At 43.1% G+C, this 21,741-nt stretch overlaps 2 protein-coding genes across 2 annotated transcripts in view; one reads left to right on the top strand and one right to left on the bottom strand.

Annotated features, from left to right (window-relative positions):
• dph1 (diphthamide biosynthesis 1) overlaps window positions 1-4,507 on the bottom strand; it is a 59,765-nt gene extending 55,258 nt beyond the window's left edge. The window contains exons 1-2 of the mRNA XM_083985424.1: window positions 4,391-4,507; window positions 252-401 (exon numbers count right to left, since the gene is read on the bottom strand). Coding sequence (XP_083841550.1) covers window positions 252-401; window positions 4,391-4,442 — 202 coding nt within the window. The 5' untranslated portion in view covers window positions 4,443-4,507. The remainder of the gene's footprint in view (window positions 1-251; window positions 402-4,390) is intronic.
• Window positions 4,508-6,029: 1,522 nt separating this feature from the next.
• rtn4rl1b (reticulon 4 receptor-like 1b) overlaps window positions 6,030-21,741 on the top strand; it is a gene marked incomplete at its 3' end in the record, with an annotated part of 150,519 nt that continues 134,807 nt past the window's right edge. The window contains exon 1 of the mRNA XM_083985423.1: window positions 6,030-6,265. Within this exon, the coding sequence (XP_083841549.1) occupies window positions 6,253-6,265 (13 nt within the window). The 5' untranslated portion in view covers window positions 6,030-6,252. The remainder of the gene's footprint in view (window positions 6,266-21,741) is intronic.

Raw genomic sequence — 21,741 nt, 5'->3', positions numbered from 1 at the left:
ATAACCGATCCTTTACTTCCAGGTAACAATATCCCGCCTCTGCTCCAACTGAGCAATTGCAACTTAATTCAGAAGTTAATTGTGCAAAGTGTGTTAGAGTTCTTCTGTGTATGTGTGTTTTATAGCTATGTTCAGACTTGTCAGCACTGTGACACTTTTGAATATTGTTGTGTTAAAATTCTGGTTTTCTGAAGTGAGCAACACCCCCCCATCACTTGCACAATGGATCGAGTAGAAAGAAAATGGCTCACCTCTCTTAGCATTGGCTTGTCTCACTCGCCAAATGGTCTTGTGGATCTCAAAGTTGTAATTGGCAGGGAGGGCTTTGATCGCCTCCTGTAACTCGACATCTTGCAGGATTTCATCGGGAATTTGATTGAGTACACGCCGTGGTCCTCGGACTGAAGAGAGGGGTAAATGATTGAGCTGTAAGTAATGTGGTGAACACAGGGTAAAGCTTTATCTAACTTATCTAACACTAGGCCTACTAAATAAAATGGGTTGAAGGTGAAGTTATTCATCAGTTGCCTGCACTGTTCACTCTGCATCATATTATGCTATACATTTTAGACACTGGACTGGAGGGTGTTAAGATGGGAATTAGACAAGTCTTTCCTGGAAGCATTCTCTGAGAAATTTCAAGCTCCACAGCTGCTGGGAATGTCAGCCAAAGTGGGAGAAATACAAAAGGAGATTCTGCTGTCATTTAATTGGCAGAACCTACGTTTCTTAATCTTGTTCTCAGAGAGGCTGTGTTAATTTATCACCTTTTATTCTGTTTTGAATTAGTAGGTTTCTACTACAACTGTCTGTGTGCTATTTGTGACTCGTGCTTTTTGATCAACCTGTACCCCCATTGCTGACAGCAAGACTTTCAACATTATGCTGGTTTGGTGTAAAGTCCAAATAATACCTCAGAATACCTCATTCATATCGTTAGATTACTTTTTCTACAAAAATGTGACTGCTTTTCAGGCAGAACTTCTATCAAATTCCATCTTACCTAAGTCGTTTTCCCACTAAAATTAGCGGGTCGACGCAGGTTTTTTAAACGTGGGTCGACCCGCTAACAATCGGCATTTGGCCCCTTTCCCATTGACCAAAATGAGCCGAGTCTCAGAGCAACCATGTTGCCCCGCTCTCATTCGTGGTGCGAGTCATGCCACAGCCGCCTGCCGCGGAGGTCTGTCGGCCGACCTGCGGAGCACCAGGACCGCGGAGGACAGCGAGCCTGCCACGGCCATATGACGGTTCGTCTGCGGCACAACACGTCAGTTAAACACACTGTCGTTTCTTTTCTTTTTTTTCAATCGTTTTCGGTCAGTGTTCTTTGATCTTATGATCCCAGTCTCGAGTGAGAGCAGAGCTTTGTTTTGGTACGTGATATGAGACGCGACCGGCGCGATGACGTGGCGTCACGTAACGCTCAACGTCGTCACGTAAATTAGCGGGTTGACCCCATTGACCCGGGTCTGGCGTTCCCACTGCAAGCCGTTCGGAGCCGAGCCGATTAACCCTTTAAAGGCGATTTTAACCCGCGTCGCTTGCCGAGTCGTTTAGTGCGCCTTTCCCACTGCCACCAAAAGCCGATTGTTAGCGGGTTTAAACAGATTTTTTGGCCAGTGGGAAAGGCTACTAGACTTGATTTTAAAAAACATCTTTTTCCCTTTTCAGCTGTTTTGCAGGCCCGTCCTAGAAGAGGGCCACTGGGATCATCAACAGCTTTCACTTCTGTCAATAGTAGCCTACTGAATCATGTCAATCGTTGTACAGATGACTTGCAATGTGTAAAACATGTTGGCAGTTCATCCCATTTGGACTGCCTCTGTCCTATTCATAGACTGTATAAAGAATGGACGTAGCACCCGTGACGTCACCCATTGGTTTGGGGGAGTCTGTTTTGTGCCGCTACTACAGGGGGTTTGAACCGCGCCGTGTTGGATTTGACTTGCCATATTTGGAGAGGTGCGGCCGTTAGCCGGCCGAGAACCCGCCCACTGGCCTCGAAGCAGCGGTCTCCGTACCTGTCACTCAACGTTTCCGCGCCCTAATTGGCCAGAATTTTAACTTAATAAAAGTAAAACTTTAAAAAATTCACCCCCCTCAGAGTGTGTGCGGGGGTAGAAACTATCGGTTGAGACCAAAAAACGTAATGGTACCAGGCTTCGATCATGTTTATTGAGGATGTAAAGTCGGCTATTTTAACATGGGGGTCTATGGAGAATGCTCCCTTCTGGTACCAGCCCCCAGAGGAAGCCGAGGGGATTGCAGTTTTTTGAAAACGCGGAAGCGAGCTTCACTTCACAGACCGACAACTGCCCCCTTGGTCCTATTGACATTTTGAAAGCAGGACCCAACTAAGAACTGTAGTGTCTGCAAAGAGCTCCTGTTACCGTAGTGCAGTGCCAGTGCAGCAGGACATAGATATGGTCTAAGGAAATTGTTTTGGGTTAGACTCTAACCCAAAACGATTTTCCTTGTGTTTTGTGTTGTCCTTTCAAGAGCAGAAAATGAATAAATGAAAGTGATGATGGATTATTTGACATTATGTTGGAAAACGTTTGTCATTATCATTATCTGTTGCACTTTGTAGTTTGGCTTTGGTGTCTCGTGTTTCCACAGATCCACCGGAGCTCCATCTTCCTGCACCAACCGCCGCCTGCATTGTCTGCATTTCCCTCTTAACTCATTGAGTGTCGCGCTCCTTTCCAAAGTTTTAGTGTACCGGCAATTTAGACCATTTTTGACTTTTTATGTAGAGCCACAGTGTATTCTATATTATTGCCACCAACACATACTGTGGCTCAATTGAAAGGTTTACCTTAATGCTTCAAGTGGCCACAAACCGTTTGTTTCTACGTGCCTCCGTTCCTGAGAAAAGTCAAGCTAAACATGGCTGGGTTTCACCAAAATCCCTCCTTTTTTTCTAGAAAAGGAGATACAGCGTCTTTTATGAAAGGTGCGCTGTTTGTGTCTGTCGCTCTTCTGACACTCGCATTTCTGGATCAAAGGGCTCGTATAAGATAAATATATACAACAGTTGTTGTTCTATTCACAAAACCACCATCGGGGGCGGGGGGGGGGCGCCACTAAACAACAATAACACAGACGCACCGTGCCGTGTCACAGCTTCTCCCCGCGGAGCGTGAGGGTCAGTCGGCCACCGCGGCTCGGGAAGACCGGTCCCGCCGGTGGTCGCGGTCCTTCTGTGGTACGGGTCGGTGATGCCGGTCTGCTTTGGTCCAGAGACCATCAGATTTTACCGCGGGAGGACTTTGGGGAGGACACGGTGTTGCTCCAGCTGAAGACCGGGCGGACTGTCGGCTGAGAGCTTCCTGGTTCAGCTCCGAGCAGCTCGAGCAGCTGGAGCAGCAGCGCGGGTGAGAGCAGAGCAGCTGCGCTGCATCTGCATGCAGAACTCGTTTGCAGAAGCCGAGTTATGATAAAAACTTCCAGATCATGAGCTGTCATGTGACTTTGATCGTCATCTATTTCAGTTCTCCTCGTCGTAGAGTCCCCAAATTTACATATAATGTGTATTAAAGTGTCTATTTTCATAATTTAAAAAAAAAAGCAAAAAACGTAAAATTACGTTTTCGGCACTCAACGCATGGGAACGAAAAACGAGAAATTACGTGGTTGGCACTCAATGAGTTAAAAGGGTTTTCTATGGAGTTTTTCCTCAGTTGATGTGAGGGGTCTAAGGCCAGAGGATGTTGTTATGATGCCATGTAAAGCCCTTTGAGACAAACTGTTTGTAAAAACGGGCTATACAAATAAAATTGCCTTGCCTTGCCTTGCCTGAAAGAATCAATGTAGCTAATCCTCTGTAGGCTATGTGATGTCACACTGTGGAAAAGGATGGCTGCCTAGTAGCCTACCAACTAGGCTATAAACGAGGCTATAGGCCTACATCCTACATGGGCTTTAACGTAGCCCACCACTGCAATTCAATAGAACAGAAGTAGGCTAAATACGTCACCTAAACTGTCATATTGTATCATTGGAGGAGATGTCTTATTTCTAGTTCATCCTATCTCATTTCAGTGTTTTAATAGGCAGACACTGACACTAATCACACAACATGAAACATGGCATCTTTCACATAGTCACGTGAACTCGACCTGGACTCTAGTTATGAGGCTAAATAAGCCTGTTTTTATCATGTAAGCTGATTACAATGAAGACAGCTGGCCAGCTACAGTAAAAGCCATGCAGCCTCGACATCATGATAACACTGTAGCTAGAGCTCAGTATCGCTGAGTGTCGCAGCGCCGCCTTGAAGCGGAAGTCAGTCTCCTGTAAGAGCTCCCGTCCCCGAGGCTATTCTACATTTCACCGCCTCTCCGCCTCTCGTGCTGAACACCTCATTCCCTACGTTCATATTTACCTGTGGGCTTTTTGGCAGGAACAATCTGGACTTCACTCGAGGGCGCAGCCATGTTTTCTTCTCCCAAACATAAAACATGTGAGGAACAAAAAGGGGAAACCAATCGATCGAAGAGAACAGGGGACGGAAGTCGCGCACCGATGTAACTGATGCCAGTGAACGGGACAGGGGGACAGGAGCGGACCATCACGGTGTAGGCTATTTAAAGGTTCTAGGCTATGGGCTAAAGTGCAGTGGCCATCACTGGAAACAGTGACAGTAGCCTATGTCAAATTATACCACATAAATAAGATAAAATAAACGAAAACAAGCCAAAACAAAATAAACATGGCCAATTTAGGACAAATATTTTCAAAGTGCTTTATGAACAAAGATTAAAAAAATAAGTGGGTCAGAATATAAAAAAGAAAATAAAGACAACAAAAAGACAGAAATGAACAACACTAAACAATTAATAGGCTATAGCTTAGGCTACTTAATAGGCTACATCAAGACAAATTAAACAAAATTCATACGGGCCTATCAATATAATTTTATGGCATAAGTAATAAAATGAGACAGTTTTATACAGCTAGTGCTTTACAATAAGATAAAATAAAAAAGAAATGAGAGAGAGAGAGAGAGAGAGAGAGAGAGAGAGAGAGAGAGAGAGAGAGAGAGAGAGAGAGAGAGAGAGAGTTTATCTAATGCAATAACTTATAGACTATGAGAGTGTGCTTGATTTGCATTAGGCTATTTGATCAGCAAATCACTTTATTTTATGAAAGCAGTGGGAGAGAATGAAAGATTGGGGGACATCACAAATAGCCTATCCCGCGATGCTCAGTGTGTGGCTGGTTGTATCTATGTAAGTTTAATGCACTTGTGTTAAAATCACATTGACTATCATGAAGACCTCTGGTGTCAGGGAGCAGCGTGTCTGAGGCTGGCGCAGACAGGGGCAGAGGCAGTGAGATGGATGGAGCAGGATGCTGCCCGGTGGAGGGGCTGAGGCGGTACAACACACTTTCTCCCTCCTTGAGCGCATCAGCGAGCTCTGATTCATAGGTGGAAAGCAGAGAGATCTACACAGACAAGATCACAGAAATGTAACAATTACGAGTGGAGAGGAGAGCTGAAAAGGGGGGTTTAAGGAAACCGAAGGCATCAAAGTCTACATTATTAAGGAGGATTTGAGGAGTCTGCGTTTATAATCCGACATCAGAGGCGGAATGTGAATCCAAATAACTTATGTTAATTAGAGATTTTAACGAATATGATGCGATTTGAGCGGCTGTGAAGCACCGAGAGGAGAATTTGAGATTGGCCACTTGGATTTCAATATCTGTATTTTTTTCCCCTTTTGTTGGAGACTGCCTGTGTTCACCGTCGACTTGCCCCAGAACTGATTTGCAGCATCCACGGTCATTTGCGTCTTGAGAAAAAAGACGACTTGGCTATCAGAGGTTGTATCGGACCACTGTGCGTTTGTGCTCCTCGCACATACACACACACACACACACACATGCTGGAGTTACCGTTATTTCGGACTGAGGCGGATCATTTTAGTGCTTGTGTTTCGCAATGATTGCCGCCTAATTTTTCTCAGGTCCGGCCGAGGTCTGTCAGACTTTGTTGGGGTGGGGGGGGAAAGGAGATTATTGTTTATTGTCAGTCTTCATCTAAGAGCACGGCAGCCTGCGGTTGCAACTCAACACAGTGGATCGCAAGAAAATCCGGAGGAGTGACAACTGACATTCACTCGATCGAGCCACGAAAGGCTCCGGATCAACTTCAAAACTACGCGCACAAGTTTAAAGTCTGGAATATAAGAATAGATGATTCTCCGAGGACAACAGACAAAATACACCTAGGCCTGCAAAATGTTCAAAAGGGGTGAGTACAAGTCTCAACTTTAAGCGATGAATTTTTCTCTCGATAAGACTGTTTTGCCTATTTTAGTAGTTTTTCTGCAGCCTTGAGGTGACATCTGCGTCCCGGTACTGTCACCCATATGACTCCAGTGATGTGTGTTGTTTTTTTCCACAGCTTTATTAAATATTGGTTTAAATATGACACAGGCTGTTCATAATGCACCACGTTGCCCGGCAGATGTTATTACAGACGATGCGCCATTTGAAGCGCATCTTTAATTTGCACAACACGCACCCGAAGGTTTCTAGGGATAAAATATTCATCCGTGTAAGGAAACATGGGGACGACTATGTGATATTTATACAGCTGATGCCGCACTGCAGTTTATGAGTTGTACCCGGGTCACAAGGCTATCTCTGCGAGCATTGCACTCTGCCGGAGCGTTATTATTTGCTGCGTGTCAGTACATCTAGCTGTGATGGATCAAACCGCAGTTCACAAGGTTATTCACCGCTGGCAACACAATGAACACGAAAGACCTTTAGAACCTCATATGAAAGGAAAGTGCTCCTCAAACTTTTAATATCAGCTTCCCCCAGATAGATTCGGTCTACATTAGACCAGACTCTTATTTGATGGTCTTCGGTCCCAAGGATCACCCCTCTCTCCCTCTTTCTTTCTCTCTCTGGCTTTAATTTGGCCACACATCTGTGCAAGTGTCTGCTCTGGATGTCAGTAGGATAGCAACATCTCTAATGAGAACAGATTACAGTAATACATGCTCCTATTGTGCTATCATCCAGGGACTGAAATAATAGTGAAATTAAACTGTTTCTCATTTAGCTGGGGCCCCTAGAGCCCCCACGGGGACCCCGCTTTAAAAGGCACTGCATTAGGCTTTACTGCACACAACACTTTTTCATGAACTGGAACTCGCCTGATCTAGCTAGACAAACTTTGAAAAACACACATAGTGCATAACACAAACACACACACACACTCAGCGGGGGTCACCACACAACATGCTCACTGTCTGTATTATATTTGTATTTATGTAGTGCATCTCGTGAAAAACCATCTGCTTTGAGTTGTGTGTGTTTGTGCTGTGTGCCTCGAGGGGGAGACGAAAAACATGTTTTTCTTGCTGCCATCAGATCGATTATTGCTGTTCCAACAGTCGTGATGTAACATGGCAATAGTGATGAGTGTTTATAGCTATAACAGCTTTGACGGAAGGCCTGTTGTCTAAACCTGCATCTTGACAGCTTCTCATGACTGACTGGACTTCATGAGAAATGAACAGCTCATTTTTATCATTTATGAGAAATGATACATCAGGATTTTTTTGTTTTGCTTTTGGAAACAAGTCTGAGTCATGATGTGTGATTCCAGAGGAGGTTTTTTTTTTTTTTTTTTTAGAGTTTAATGTATCTTATTGTGTCTGTTTTGTATCAAACTAATGGGCATGCTGGTAAATGCTATTACTCTTAATAATGTATCATTATCATCAACAGATCCTCCACAAGATGACTGATAGCACACAATAATTTCCATTTACATTTAGGATTTAAAAAGCAGAGACCAGTGATTGGCATCTAAGGAGCTTGTCCTCCAAACATGCTCAGCCTCTGCTCTGTCCAAGGCTTTTTGCATGTGAATCAGCTGTCTTACCACTGCACAATGCCGGACATAAAATCACTTAATTCAAGACAAATGACTTCAAAGTACAGATTTCACCAGTCTGCCAAAAGTGCTCAGTATGCCAGCGTGTCTGACTCTAGTGAGGCAGGGATGCGTCAGTGTTGGCAGGAACAACGCAGAAGTTCTCTGGTGAATTTGATTTTTTTTTTCACCTAAAATAACACATTCAAGGGGAGTCTGGCTGATGCATCAGGCGCAGCATTTACTGTGACACATCCACCATTCACAAACATGGAGAGGAAAAGTGTCTTAGCTGACACACACACTGGCAGCAGCTCTCAGGTGGCCACATTTTGGCTAGCTGCGCCTAATTAGCATGTTAATGGAGTGAGCGCGTTGATTGTATGATGGCCTTTTGGTTCACACTTTGTCTGGCGGTCTACTGATCTCGCCATCTGTGGGCCCACGAGTTTGTGGAGGTTGATCATTGCTATGACAAGGTACGGCGATGTCCAAATATGTCCAGACATGTGCAACATTGGCTGTGGTGTGTATTCAATTGCAGGTGAGACAACACGGTCCTCATATCTTTGTTTGAACAGAGTCAGAATGCTGTTTGGGATTCTGCTTTAGTGTGTATGTGTCTTTTCTAATGGCTTATTCAGCGACATGAGTGAGGGAGTATGTGCCTGAGTACATGTGAACATCAATGTAACCACGCGAGCATACATATCACTCAATCTCTGTCTCGGCTTTTCTGTCAATCTCTCTGTCTTGCTTTCGCAATCTCTCTTTTTCTCAAACCCAGTCAGCCATGGAGTGGGCACAAGGGATGATGTGTCAGAACAGCTCTGAGATGGAAAGGATGAGATGTCCACTGAATATACCATACAGTGACGCGCTATAATCTCTGCTACATGTTATTCAGGATTATTACAGGAGGCTAAACTGTGGCTCTTGCTTTATTCAACCTTGTGAGTCGTGCAGTGTTATACGCAGGCAGGTATGCAACTCACATACTTGAAGAAACACTTGTGTCAGTGTGCAAACACAAAGATAAACGCATATACATGTACTTCTATCATTATGAAGACGGTCTGCTCTCTGATTACATTTAATCCACATATTCTTATGTTTTGCATGGTGTAGCTCATTTACTACAAATGTACTGCTGACCTGGATGTCATAGATTTTCTCTCTCCCATGAGCAGCCACCGGTTTCTATTCATTTCACAGCAGCATGAAAATCAATTTGCAAAGTCTTGAATCATGCTTGTGAAAATCACGGAGAGCACAAATTCATCATTATTTTCAGTTACTTACGTCATTGTTCAATTCTGATGCTGTTGTAGACAGAAAGTATTTTAAAGGCCTCTGTTGTTGGTGCATATAAGTAAGTCCAAGGTTTCAAAGCAACCGTTTAAAATGCAAAACAAAACTGTCCCTCCCTGCATCTGCATGAACTGACCAGTGACAATGTAACCTGCAGGGAAAAAAATGAAGGCAGGGAAATAGATGTTGTGATGGATCACCCGTATCGAGTACGCTTAGTCCCTGCAAGTAGATCTAATTACTCCACTGACATATACTGAACCTGATGGCTGCCCAGGAGCTATAGGAAATCAGTCACAACCGACGTCATGCTCCGTAAAGCTGGTATGCATTGACTGTGATATAACATGTACATAATTTGCACTTAACCGGCTAAAAAACATGCTTACATACTGATAAGCAGCTTTAAGCATCAGTACATGCCTTACCTCAACCTTTACATCCAAACCTAAAGCTAATCCATCACCAACCATGAATCCAACGCCTCAACTTGAGGGCTGCTGCAAGTGTACACACGCACGCATGCACGCACGCACGCACGCACGCGCGCGCACACACACACACACACACACACACACACACACACACACACACACACACACACACACACACACACACACACACACACACACACACACACACACACACACATTAAGGTAAGGTTCACTTTCTTTACAGTAAGTGTCAGACTTGCTAGATAAGACTAATTGGAAAATGCATTTCCATTGACTTCATTTAACATGGCAAGCTTTTTTTTTTAAATGAAATTTAGCTGTGGGAGAACAAAGGGGGTTGTAACAGCACAAATCTTACAAGCTTCATGTTTGTGTGCAGTGACATACACCTCAGCGATTTTATGAATACTAATTAATTCAAATTAAGAAAGCTCCGTCAAAAACATGTCATCAAAACAAAACAAAACAAAACAAAAAATAAAACACACCACAGTCTCTTCCTTAATCTTCCATCTCCAGTGATTGACAATATGCGGAGATAATTACTCTAAGCCATTATGAAATGATGTAGCATTTAGTTATCGTATTTTGTAAATCAACCGCAATTATGAGCCCAGACTTTAAAGTAGCACAGTGGCACATTGCTCGTGTTGTTTTGTGTTGAGCACTGGTGGACAGGGAGAGAGAGAGAGAGAGAGAGAGAGAGAGAGAGAGAGGATGGCTTCAGCACAATGAATGCAGCGCAAGGGAAACACCTGTGGGCTCTTGAGCTTTCCAGCTTTGCTCACTTGTTTGGGTCGCATCTCATGGACCTGAGTCTGTGCCGTCAGAGCAGCTCTTCAGCCAACATGGCTGTTCTGCTCTCCACAATATCAAATAACCACAGATGTCAAGGGGCTACTCTCCTCTGTCGGGGAGATGTTTTTAACCAAAGCATGATATGACTCATCAACATCAAGTGCTATGTTGATGATTAAAAGGCAAAAATTCTAAAGTCATTAAAACAAATGTTCCAGCTTTGTTACCAAACGGCGAACAGAAGCCTTTCCTGAACGTGCCCTGGGGGCCGACCCCACGCCAGTGATTTGATATGATGACATGATTTTGCACAAGAGCAGTAAATGCCCAGCTGTCTCTGTAATGTGCAAACTTTAAGCCATTGTGAAGGCCCGGAGAGAGTTCTATTTAAAGAGAACACATTCCCACTCATATTATCATCTTCCTAATCCTCTCACTGTGTCAGCCTTCTGCTATCACTCCTTGTCAACTCCGTATTGTTGTACTTTTCAGCCTGGCTTGTGTTTCCGCACTGGTGAGAGCAAGCATGGACTGATGACTGAGGGTTTGGAGGGGAGGGAGGTCTCAAGAGAAGTGAAGGGGATAATGTAGAGGGGAGCAAAAATATAAACCTCAAACTGATCCCCTAAATCTATATAAGCTTCTCGAAAAATAGAAAGCAAATCTGAGAGGAGGACAACATCTGCTCCACTCTGACACTTGTTTAAGAAGGTACATATTAAGACTTTTCTACGCGTCCTCTCTTTAGAATGCTAGACTGGGCTGATAATGCCACCAGGATGCATTAAAATGAATTACACAAGCAAAGAGTTATTTTGCATAAATCCCCCGATTTAATAGGGTAAGGGAACCAAAAAGTTGAATAAATTGACCCATTGGTAGTCCGTAGATTTAGCCGATGAAACACAATATCAAGGATAATTGACAGGGGAGCTTTACCAATTATTGGATAGCTGAGTCATATTTATTATGCTGCCACACGGTGCACCTCTGGCTCTGTCAGTGCATCCCAAACATCTTGTTTAGTCAAAGGAGAGTGTTGAAAAATCCAAAAGCCATTTATTTAGTGGCCAATACTCAGGAGTGTTTCCATGGAAGCCTCTGGGATTGTTTCACCATGTGATGCCTAACAGAAGATGACAAATAATTAAACAAGTGTGTGAGTGTGAGTGTGCGTGTGTGAAAAAGACAGCGCTGACTAGTGTGCATGTCCCTTTTCTGCCATGAACGGTTGTTTTTTTCCGGGAGCCATTGTCACACTTCCCTGTCAACCGTTTCACACTGAATTAGGGCATGTGGGGACTGAGTTCAGAAGTGGATGCGGTGCTCTTATGCAGCTCAGGGCTCACTTATTAATGACATCTTAATGATTAAATCCACTGGACTTTAAAGCGTGGGAGAGCCTCTTCCAAAGAAAAGTCAGAGGTGAGAATTATAGAACACGCATGGAGAAATGTGTCCATCTTGCGTTTGCCCGTAAAGCAAAAAAAATCACCTGATTCTTGTGCAAATGCCATCTCCTCAGCCTTTGTTGTGGAAATGAGATGCAAGGATGGTCATTAGTGGATGATAATGAGGTGAAAGAGACAAACAACCTAAGCCCTGTTGGTTTTTCTAATATTAATAATTAATTTCTGATTAAGTAGCTAATTGGAGTTTAAAGGTCAATGTCAATGAGAATGCCATGGATCTTACGAGACAGGAGGGAGGTGGGGGAGAGGCCGAGGGGAGACAGTGCAGGAGACTGTTGACAGTAATCCCAGGTGCTCTCCTGTTACTCTGACAGCTCTCCCCCTTCCCGAGCCATCCTCCCCAGGCGACATTGCCTTTGTGTGCTGAGAACAGCAATTCAGCTACACCAGCACCTGGGCATCTGCCCTTTTGGCATTGAGAGTTAGCAGGGCCTCAAGATGGAATGGCATATCATCACAGGATAGAGCAGAGGTTAAGAAAATAAGGGAAGGGAACGCCTGTCACATTCGTTTGTTGTCCTCAAGTTAAGGGAAGAGACATATTTCTAATTTGGTTTTCATGTCAGCCCATCATCACAGACACGTATTGGGTGTGTGCACACCGGTGTTCATACTCTCCAGTGTGACACAAAGTCTGAACTGATTTGACTCCTGGCATTGATTCAACTTATTTATTATGTCTCTGATTAATCTCACACTCCATCCATGTCATAGTCAGAACTCATTTATTTCAAGATGTTTGACATGAAAACAATGGCTAATTCAGCCTGGGGAGTATGCAGGTTTAAAGATGCATCCAAATGACAATTTCTGTTCGGGCTGCTGGGTAAAATTAAAATACTCTGTGGGGGATGTGATGAGGAAAAGGAACAACAATCATCTTTCCATTCTCTCCATTTTCAAGGCTCCTGTCTTTGACTTTGTCACTCCACTCACCTCCTGCTCCTCAGCTCCACCAGAGCCGGCCCCCTCGTCCCTGGCTTTAATGAGACAGGCTACTGTCACAGTCACATCTGAGCTTTGTGCTTGTAATATCTGCTGTGTCTCTGTTCTGGCAAATGTTATCTGTGCTCATGCGTCTGTCAGGGCTCAGGCTGACTTTTAGTAACAGTTAGGGCTCAGGTAATTGCTGCAACCTGTTAGGATTAATTCTGCCCTGTGATGTTATAATGCATGCTGTGGACTGGGATATTGCAAGCGCGGAACCACTCTAACTAACTGCAGGGTGATTAGGCTAATTGTGGGGTGCCATTGCAATCTTGTCAGGCTTTGGGTACAGATCAGGGAAAAACCTCCACTGAAACAAAGTGAGCTCTGGCTTTTCCATACATTCATCTAATGTTTTTAGAAGGATTCCTATATATCCAACAATTATTTGAAAGCAGCATACTTTCATTCAAGAGTGAATTGATGAGATACAGGCTGGCACCAGATGTTGTCACGTATAATGGCTTATGGAGGGACAAAAGATAGTTGGAGAGGAACGGTTGAATATTATTTAAAAGGCAGGACAGAAAGACAGATGGAGTTGTAGTAATTACAGAATATAGGCCAAGGTCTTTTCTGTAATCACACATCTTTTTATATGCAAATCCCTCACAATTGTCTTAGAATGGTCTTAAATTCAGTCATTTACAGCAGCAGAACCATGTTTTGACCTTATTAAGGATGGTACAATGGGGATAAGAATGGATTGGAATTACCAGTTTCAATTTACTTGATTTTTTCACCCACATCTTCCTAAATGGGAGTCAGAAATGTCTTCCTGCATTCAGGAGCTACCTACAGCATATTGAAATCTATTTCTGGTTCTCTCATACTCTCTCTTCAGTGCTCTGAATGAGAGTGAAGTCCTTGACATTTGCCTGTTTCCCTACTCTAACAAGCATTGCTCTTCAGCGTTGGCCCTCACTCATAGAAATTATTGGAGTCATTAAGACTTTGCATTATAAACACTGGGTAACAAACTAACAATAGAGGTGCCAGGTGCTGTTTTGTGTGCCAGCGATAAGCATGTTAATTATTCCAGTACTTGGTAAAGAATACAGCGCCCTGGCTCAACTCTAATGACACACTGTGGTGGATTGTAACGCATGGTGTATGCAGTTAGACTGTTCAATGTGTGTTGGTATTAAGCTTTATCTCATCCACGGCCTCCTTAACTGTTGTTGCAGTGCCTTTTTTGGGCTTTTGATGTGGCTATGGGGGTCTTGCTTTAGGACAGAGCAGGAACAGTATGTGAGAAGTAGTAGGACTGGAAGCTGGCTGTTTTACATTCAAATCACCTTGATCCTGCAGGGTTTCAGTTGTGCATCCTAATGAAGCGTTTTCCTTTGCAAGTTTCTTAGGATAAAATCCAGGTGCTTCTCGGTTTAGGATGAAACTGCTTGGAAACCAAACAACACTCAGAACGTTTTGTCATCTTGTTCTTGGCCGTTATTTTGGAACAACAAAAGGACAGATGTCACAGGAGTGTGGTCTGAAGGCAAAATGAGAGTGAGTCCGTTGGTATGAAAACACCATCAAATATGGAGTTTCTTCCCTTGGCAGTGCGGGAATAGTTTTTTTGTTGGGATTTTAATGGTGAGCAAAAGGGGAAAGCTCAGAGCTGTTTTTATTCCGAAGAGAGGTTTCCACCCATCTGCTGTGGTTGGCAAAGGCCCTTGAAGAGAAAGCTGCATCCTGCATCGCCTTCAGTCAAAGAAAGAGAAAAGAAAAAAAAACTGTCAGGCTAATAGATAGTACCACGTACACCGTGTCTAGTGGCTGCTGCTCCTAGTCAAGGCCTCAATCACAGGCAACTCAATCCCCATGGGAGGCCGAGGAACACAGAGACGCCACAGTCTGACAGTGAACACTGCCATGGCTCTGCCCCAACGCCCCACTATAAGATCACTGTCTGGGCCATGTGTGCAACCCTGTTAGCTCCAACTCTGACTAAAAATACAAGTTTCTTTATTCCCCAGATGGCAGGGAACAGCCTACAGTTTGCCCTCAGCAATCACGTTAATGTGTCCCTGGCTCCCTTGTGGAGACCTGCCTGATGCTAAACTGTTGTTTGGAAATGGAACATAATCTAGAGGTAAATATAGCAGATGTCATCTGCTACTAGCTCAGTGAAACAATAAACAGGACACTGGTAGACAACCTAGAGGAGGAAGAGCCCGGAGCCAAGATCTTTTAGTTAATAGAAAAGACTTGAGCTTGTTCTGCAGCACAAAACTGAATAATAGTGATGAGTACAAGTTGTTTATATATACTGTAGTTTGGCATCAGCAATCTTATATCATGTTACAAAAACACCAGCTTTTCACCATTAGGACAGACCTTTCTGCCTCTAGCATCATCACCTTCTCCTCAGCCTTTCTCCAATCAGATGCTGTTCACTGCTCCCGATGTAGTTAAGCGCTAATACGTTACAATACTGCCATGCTGTCCAGAACTTTCACCTACTCACAGGTACGCAAAAACAGGATGCTCTCATCATTTTGACAGCTTTAAGGTTTTGTTTGTCCATTTGGCAGATATTCCTCACACAAGGGATCAAAACTCTGTGTGCTCAGAGTTTATCTTCACAGAGAGTTGCTCAATATAACTGGTTTACATGAATACAGTTTGGCGGGAACAAACTGTATCGTGAACTGGGGATACATATGAGCTACCATGGTGGTAACAATTCGTTGTAGGGGGGATTGATAGCATTTGGTGCTAAAACTCCTCTGGCTGGGACATTAACTCGCCAGATTTGTCCCTGTCTTCACACGCACAGCCTTGTCAATTATTAAAAAGAGCAAAACAACAGCCCAGAAAAGACAGCGCTTGGTGTGCGGAGCTCATTTACACATCTCTATTCCCAGAAGTGTGCTCATGCATTTAGGCCATAATAAGAGCTGGTCTTTCATCCCTATGTGTCTGTGTGCTAATTCACACTCTTACCAATGTGAGTACCCTCATCCCTCAAAGACGAGGGCATCAAGGGAAAACAAAGAGGCACTGAGGAGAAGGTAACAAAAAAATATTAAAGACTTGTTTAGTTGCTCACTTCATAGGAGCAGAAGGAGGCAGAGGACTTCATTATTATAGCAGAGAGATACAGGGCCAGAGAGAGAGAGAGAGAGAGAGAGGGGGACAGCAAGGACAGGCATTAGGGTCTGTCAGGGCTCTAATGGAAAAAGCAGGTTTTTTGTGTCACGGCTACTCTCCACTGATGGATGGAGAGGTTAACAGTCACTGCGAGTTAGGTAGCCGAGTGCACAGCATCCTCTGAAGCCACTTTCCAAACTGAGCCCTCCGGTACCTGCTGATTAGACAGTCAACCAATCTGAGTCTTCAACTTTCAGCCCATTGTGATAGCAAACTAAAAATTAAAGCCATGTTGTCTCAGATGCATGTATATTTGGCAGGCTACATTGTTTACTATGCGTGCAGCCCTGTACATATTGGCTTTGCAGTCTCTGTGGAATTAAACATCACTGAGAGACAACAATGTATACAAAAGAGGTGCAGGGAGGAAGTCTGTGTGCATGTCTAAACAGCATCTCTTTCTAAGCATATTCACAGATTGTGTTGCAGAGGGAGAGTCTGTGCTGCATGGGTCAAAAGGAAGTTAATAGAATCAATGACATTGTCAACAATGGAAAAAAGAAAGTACACAGAGTTGTTGAAATGGAGAGGGGGTAAAGGAGACAGTGAAAGAGGATGAAGGAGGATAAAGAGGAGGGAAGAGGAGATGGGCTGTAATGATGTCTGGGAGAATATATGTGTTCTTGAGATGGTGTCATTGACATGAAAAAGCCCATTGACCCCTGAGACTGATGTCCCTCTCCAGTGAACGGTGCAGATGAAGCTATTCTACTTTGTCAAGGAACGAGCAGACGTTTATGATGAACACGTGTACGTGTACAAGCTCTCCTGATGGCATATACTGTACAAACATACTAGTTAATTGTAGCACTGAGGTAAAGGTGCTAAACTCACATCACAGAGAAATGATGCAAAAGCAACATATACAGTAGCACGTGGATAAGCCCAAGCTGTGCTAGAAAATGTTCTAAAATTATTATAATTATTTTGATTATGTGGTGGTGAAAGTATATTCATATCAATACATGACAACATACATGTGTTTTACACTGATCTACACTAATACTCGTAATATTATCAGTAAGCAAGCATCACATTGTGTGTGTGTGTGAGAGAGCTTATCCATCTGTATCCACGTCTCTCACAGTCACCTCTGCCAAGTGTTTTGACTAATATGAGAGGAAACAGCTGTTAGGAATGTCAAGAACAGATCAGGTTGACCAGCACAGGGGCAAAGCTGCTCAACAGAGTGTTCATGTGAGCCAGTTATTGAGAAACAATTACTGGAATAAAGGCACTTTTGGCAGATTGTTTATGAGAAACCAACTTGGCAACTTTGGTCATAATCACAGGAGCCTCAAGAGATTGAAGCTGTTTATGGTGGGTATTACTGTAAGGTGGCAGTTGGGGAGATATCAGCGTGGTTGCTTGAAGATTTCTCTCTTTCAACAGCATTTGTTTTACACTTGTGTTTGGAAAATCAACTAATTCTACAAGTTTCTAATCAAATTACTAAAAAAAAATTAGAGCTACCCACAGACACACGCCTATCAGCCACAACAATTAAAAGAGTTGCCTGTTCTTATAACATTGTAGCTGATACAAGCAAACAGTCTTTTGCACGGTTTTAAAATCTTTTGAAAATGCTTAACCACTATATAAAAGCAAATGAATAGGTCTTCTAGTTGCTGTAAATGTCATTAAATTTGAATTTCACAAAAAGTTTCTTGGTGATTCAGGCTATTCTGTTGCTGTTTGCTGTAGTATCTGTTTCAAGGTGGGTAAAAACAAACAAACAATAAAAATACAGAAGGAGATGAAGAAAAAAGTAATCAGTTAATATAGAGCTTAAAATACACACCATCAGTGCTCCCGCCCTTTCCTTAGCAGGAGACTGTTTCAGCCAGCTGTGTTTATTTCCAAATTTCACACCTTGTTTATGATGTAAACAGCATCCGTGTCCCAAAGTCTCCATGCAGTACAAGCTACATGATGTGGCAGTGAGAAGAAGGCGCACCCACAGCCCAATCTGTCAGGGCCCCTTCACAGCAGGCCCCATCTCTCCCTCTCTCTCTCTCTCTCTCTCTCTCTCTCTCTCTCTCTCTCTCTCTCTCTCTCTCTCACACTCACACACATACGCTATCTGTTAGAATGCATACATTTAGTCAGTTTTTCATCGCTGCACGGAGTACCTCTGCTTATGAAACCATGCAATGATGGCACTATTATCCTGCTGATCGGAATAGCTCTTGGCTCTGTGTGGGAGCAGCTGGGGCGATCTCACACACACAAACACACGCACAAGCTGCACTCCGTCTCTCCCTCTCTGTTGGAGATTCACACCATTTTTGTTGCATCCGTGCATGTATGAGGCCTCTTCAGCTCTCTGCCTCCCACCTTGCAGGTGTAAACACTTCTATAGAAGTAAAAGGCTTTCGGATTTCTCTCTCTCCATATACTACTCATCTACTCAACACTGCCCACATTGTCCTCCTGAAGAATGTGATATTATGGTCACACATACGTGGGAAACACAACAGTTTGTACTATTGTGTTCTGTTTTGTTTCTGCTGACACCAAACTATTGTTTAAACAGTGAGATTAATTAATCTGTAAAAGCACAACTTTCAGAGTAACTTTGCTCCTGGTCTTGTGATGACTCACATCTATTTGCACTGTTAGTCCTTCATTGCTGAAGGACCAACAGCTGCACTTTAACATGTCCAAAGTTTTAATGTGAAATGTTTGTTTTTGACATTACAACACAAATTTTAAGTGGAAACTTTGCTGACTGTGATGGCGAGTCATATCAAGAAGCTCCCTACAGCGTTCTGCCATGTCACCACAGTTCGTGTCACACCAGACAAATACGCATGTTTGCAGAAAACCTCTGTCAGAATGGATCCTTGACTATTGTGTGATCGAGCCTTGAAGGTGTAGCACAGTTCACTAACTCTGTCTTCACAAATGCTTCAACCTCAAAATAAGAGAAGTTGCAGTTGACACGGCAGAAAAGTGAGAGACATGACAGATGTCAAAATATATAGATAGGTCTTAAAAGAAGACAGTTCTGAAAACCAAACCAAATTAGTAGAGTAGGTCTGTGTGTTACTGCATATCGAGCTGGGAGTTAATGTCTTGGATATATATGAAGTAATTTACAAATCGGAGGCAGTTCAAATTAAATAAAAGAAGACAAAAAAATCTGTGTCTGATGTAAATCACTGACAATATATCAGTTGATTCAAAAAATATGTCAGACCAGGTTGATTAGCAATAAAACCAAGCAGGTCGGAAATCTTCAGAATAATTTCTGTGTTGACATCTGGCCTGGGAAACTCTTGTGCATGAATCACTGTTAGAATTTTATTTTGATTATGTGGTGGTAAAAGTATATTCATCTGTATCATTACATATGACAACATACTATATGTGAGTGAGTGAGTGAGTGAGTGAGTGAGTGAGTGAGTGAGTGAGTGAGTGAGTGAGTGAGTGAGTGAGTGAGTGAGTGAGTGAGCTTATCCATCTGTGTCGACGTCTCTCACAGTCACCTCTGCCAAGTGTTTTGACTAATATGAGAGGAAACAGCTGTTAGGAATGTCAAGAACAGATCAGGTTGACAAGCACAGGGGCAAAGCTGCTCAACAGAGTGTTCATGTGAGCCAGTTATTGAGAAACAATTACTGGAATAAAGGCACTTTTGGCAGATTGTTTATGAGAAACCAACTTGGCAATTTCCGACTTTGGTCATAATCACAGGAGCCTCAAGAGATTGAAGCTGTTTATGGTGGGTATTAACTGGCTTATAAAAGGTATAGCAGTTGGGGAGATATCATTGTGGTTGTCTGTAGATTTCTTTCTATCAACAGCATTTGCTTTTGCACTTGTGTTTTACCTGAGAGTGTGATTATAATAAAACCCACATATACCAAGTCGGCACATTTAGCTCAGAGAATAATTCTTACTACTACGATTATAACCATGTTTTCAGCTTTTGGTTTAAAAAAGTAATGGACTTCTTCCATCCTTATTTGCACAAATTAGCCTCATGTCCTCGAGAAGCAACAAGTGCACAACATCTGTATGGGCTGGTGTTGACTCACAGCCAGGTCTGCTCCCACGGCCAGCAGTCAGCTCCGTCCTGCTGTGTGTATCACCAGCTCTCTGCCTCTTCTTTGGCTTATGATTAATAAGCCATTTCTAAAAAAAGAGAGCGTGTGAGTGTATCCGTGTGAGTGTGTGTGTGTGTTAGCATTTGTGTTTAGACTTACGCTGGGCAAAGAAAGTGGTGCTCCCCGAAGAGTATGTCGAAACATAAAGGCCGTGACCTCTCAGCACCAGTCCTGTGGCCCTGCAGCTCAGTATGCTTGGCCCCTGCAGCCCTGTGAACACCCACAGAGCTCCAGCTTATCTCCAGTCACAACAATAAACAAGGCATTGTTGAAAGGAGATAGAAACATGAACAATGAGCCAAGGTGTTTGCTGTCTGATCCATTGCCTCTTGCTGAGACTGCAGGATGACTGGCACTGTTTCGTTTTGAATGCAGATTTGTGAGGACAGAGTAAAGAGAACACAAAGGTCACAGAGAAACATTATTCTTAGCAGCACCTGGTGTACAAAGAAAAGCACTCTGCAAGACACACGGGGGCCATTTCTACACACAGCTTACAATTTGCTTTCTACATATTGAACACAATGTGGTTCAATTTCAAACAAACCCACACATACATACAAATGTGATGCTTCCACAACATCATCCACATGAAATAACGACACATACAAAGGACAGGCTGACGCACATGCTAAGTGGTGGTATTCGGAACAGAGCAGCGTCAACAGGAACGATTAGATCTCACCGCAGCACTTCCTCTCTTTCAAGCTCTTCTGGCAGGGACAACAGTGTGTGCGGCCTCAAAATGAATAATTAATGTAAATTGGAATTGTTAGAGTGGCAAAATCACAAGAGCTCAGACTAATTGGCAAATGTTTTTTTTCGTTCACTACCTTGTTGCCAGCGGTAAGAAAATTAAGAATATGAGATGTGGTTTGGGCCGGGGTCGGCAGAAGCAGAACAACCAAATGAACTGATTCATTTGAGACAAAATTCAATTAGAATTTAACTCTACGTTAAAAGGAAAGTATTGTCAGAGAAACTGTACAAGTGCTGCGACAAATTGAAAAATCGAAGCAAGATAATTGTACAAATTCTCATTTAGTTTGTGACTTGAAATCTGGCCTCAGCTACAGGCAGCAGATAGCCTGCCTCCCACAAGAAGTGTTCTGTTTACATGTTTACAACATGCAATTGAATCGATGTGAGAATTAACAGATTTTTTGAGCCTATAGCTGTACGTGAAATAATGATGGGGATGTAGGCTGTTGCTAGAGAATATCTGAGTAAGGTATAGTTGCAAATACCAACTCCCACAGTCATTCTCAGTACTAAAAAGAATTCCTTATATGCTGATGTATAGCGTGACCCTATAGCAGTCACTCAGACATGTCTCTAGACTGGGAGATTTTGTGTGGAGAGTGTTGCTAGATTCTATTCCTTCTTGTCATTTCTTTAGCTTCTTTGCTTGCTGCAGATTTTTTTCCCCTCCTCTATTCATCCTGAATTATTAAGAAGTGTTGTGATTCCCAGTATGATTGTGAATCTGGGGCTGCAGCTCTCAACTGCGCAGTCACATTTGCTTGTTTTTCTCTCTCCTCACA

The sequence above is a fragment of the Trachurus trachurus genome, assembly GCF_905171665.1.
Source record: "Trachurus trachurus genome assembly, chromosome: 13".
NCBI classification, from domain to species: Eukaryota; Metazoa; Chordata; class Actinopteri; order Carangiformes; family Carangidae; genus Trachurus; species Trachurus trachurus.
Note: the sequence above shows the minus strand (reverse complement) of the source record. Positions and strands in the feature narration are given on the sequence as shown.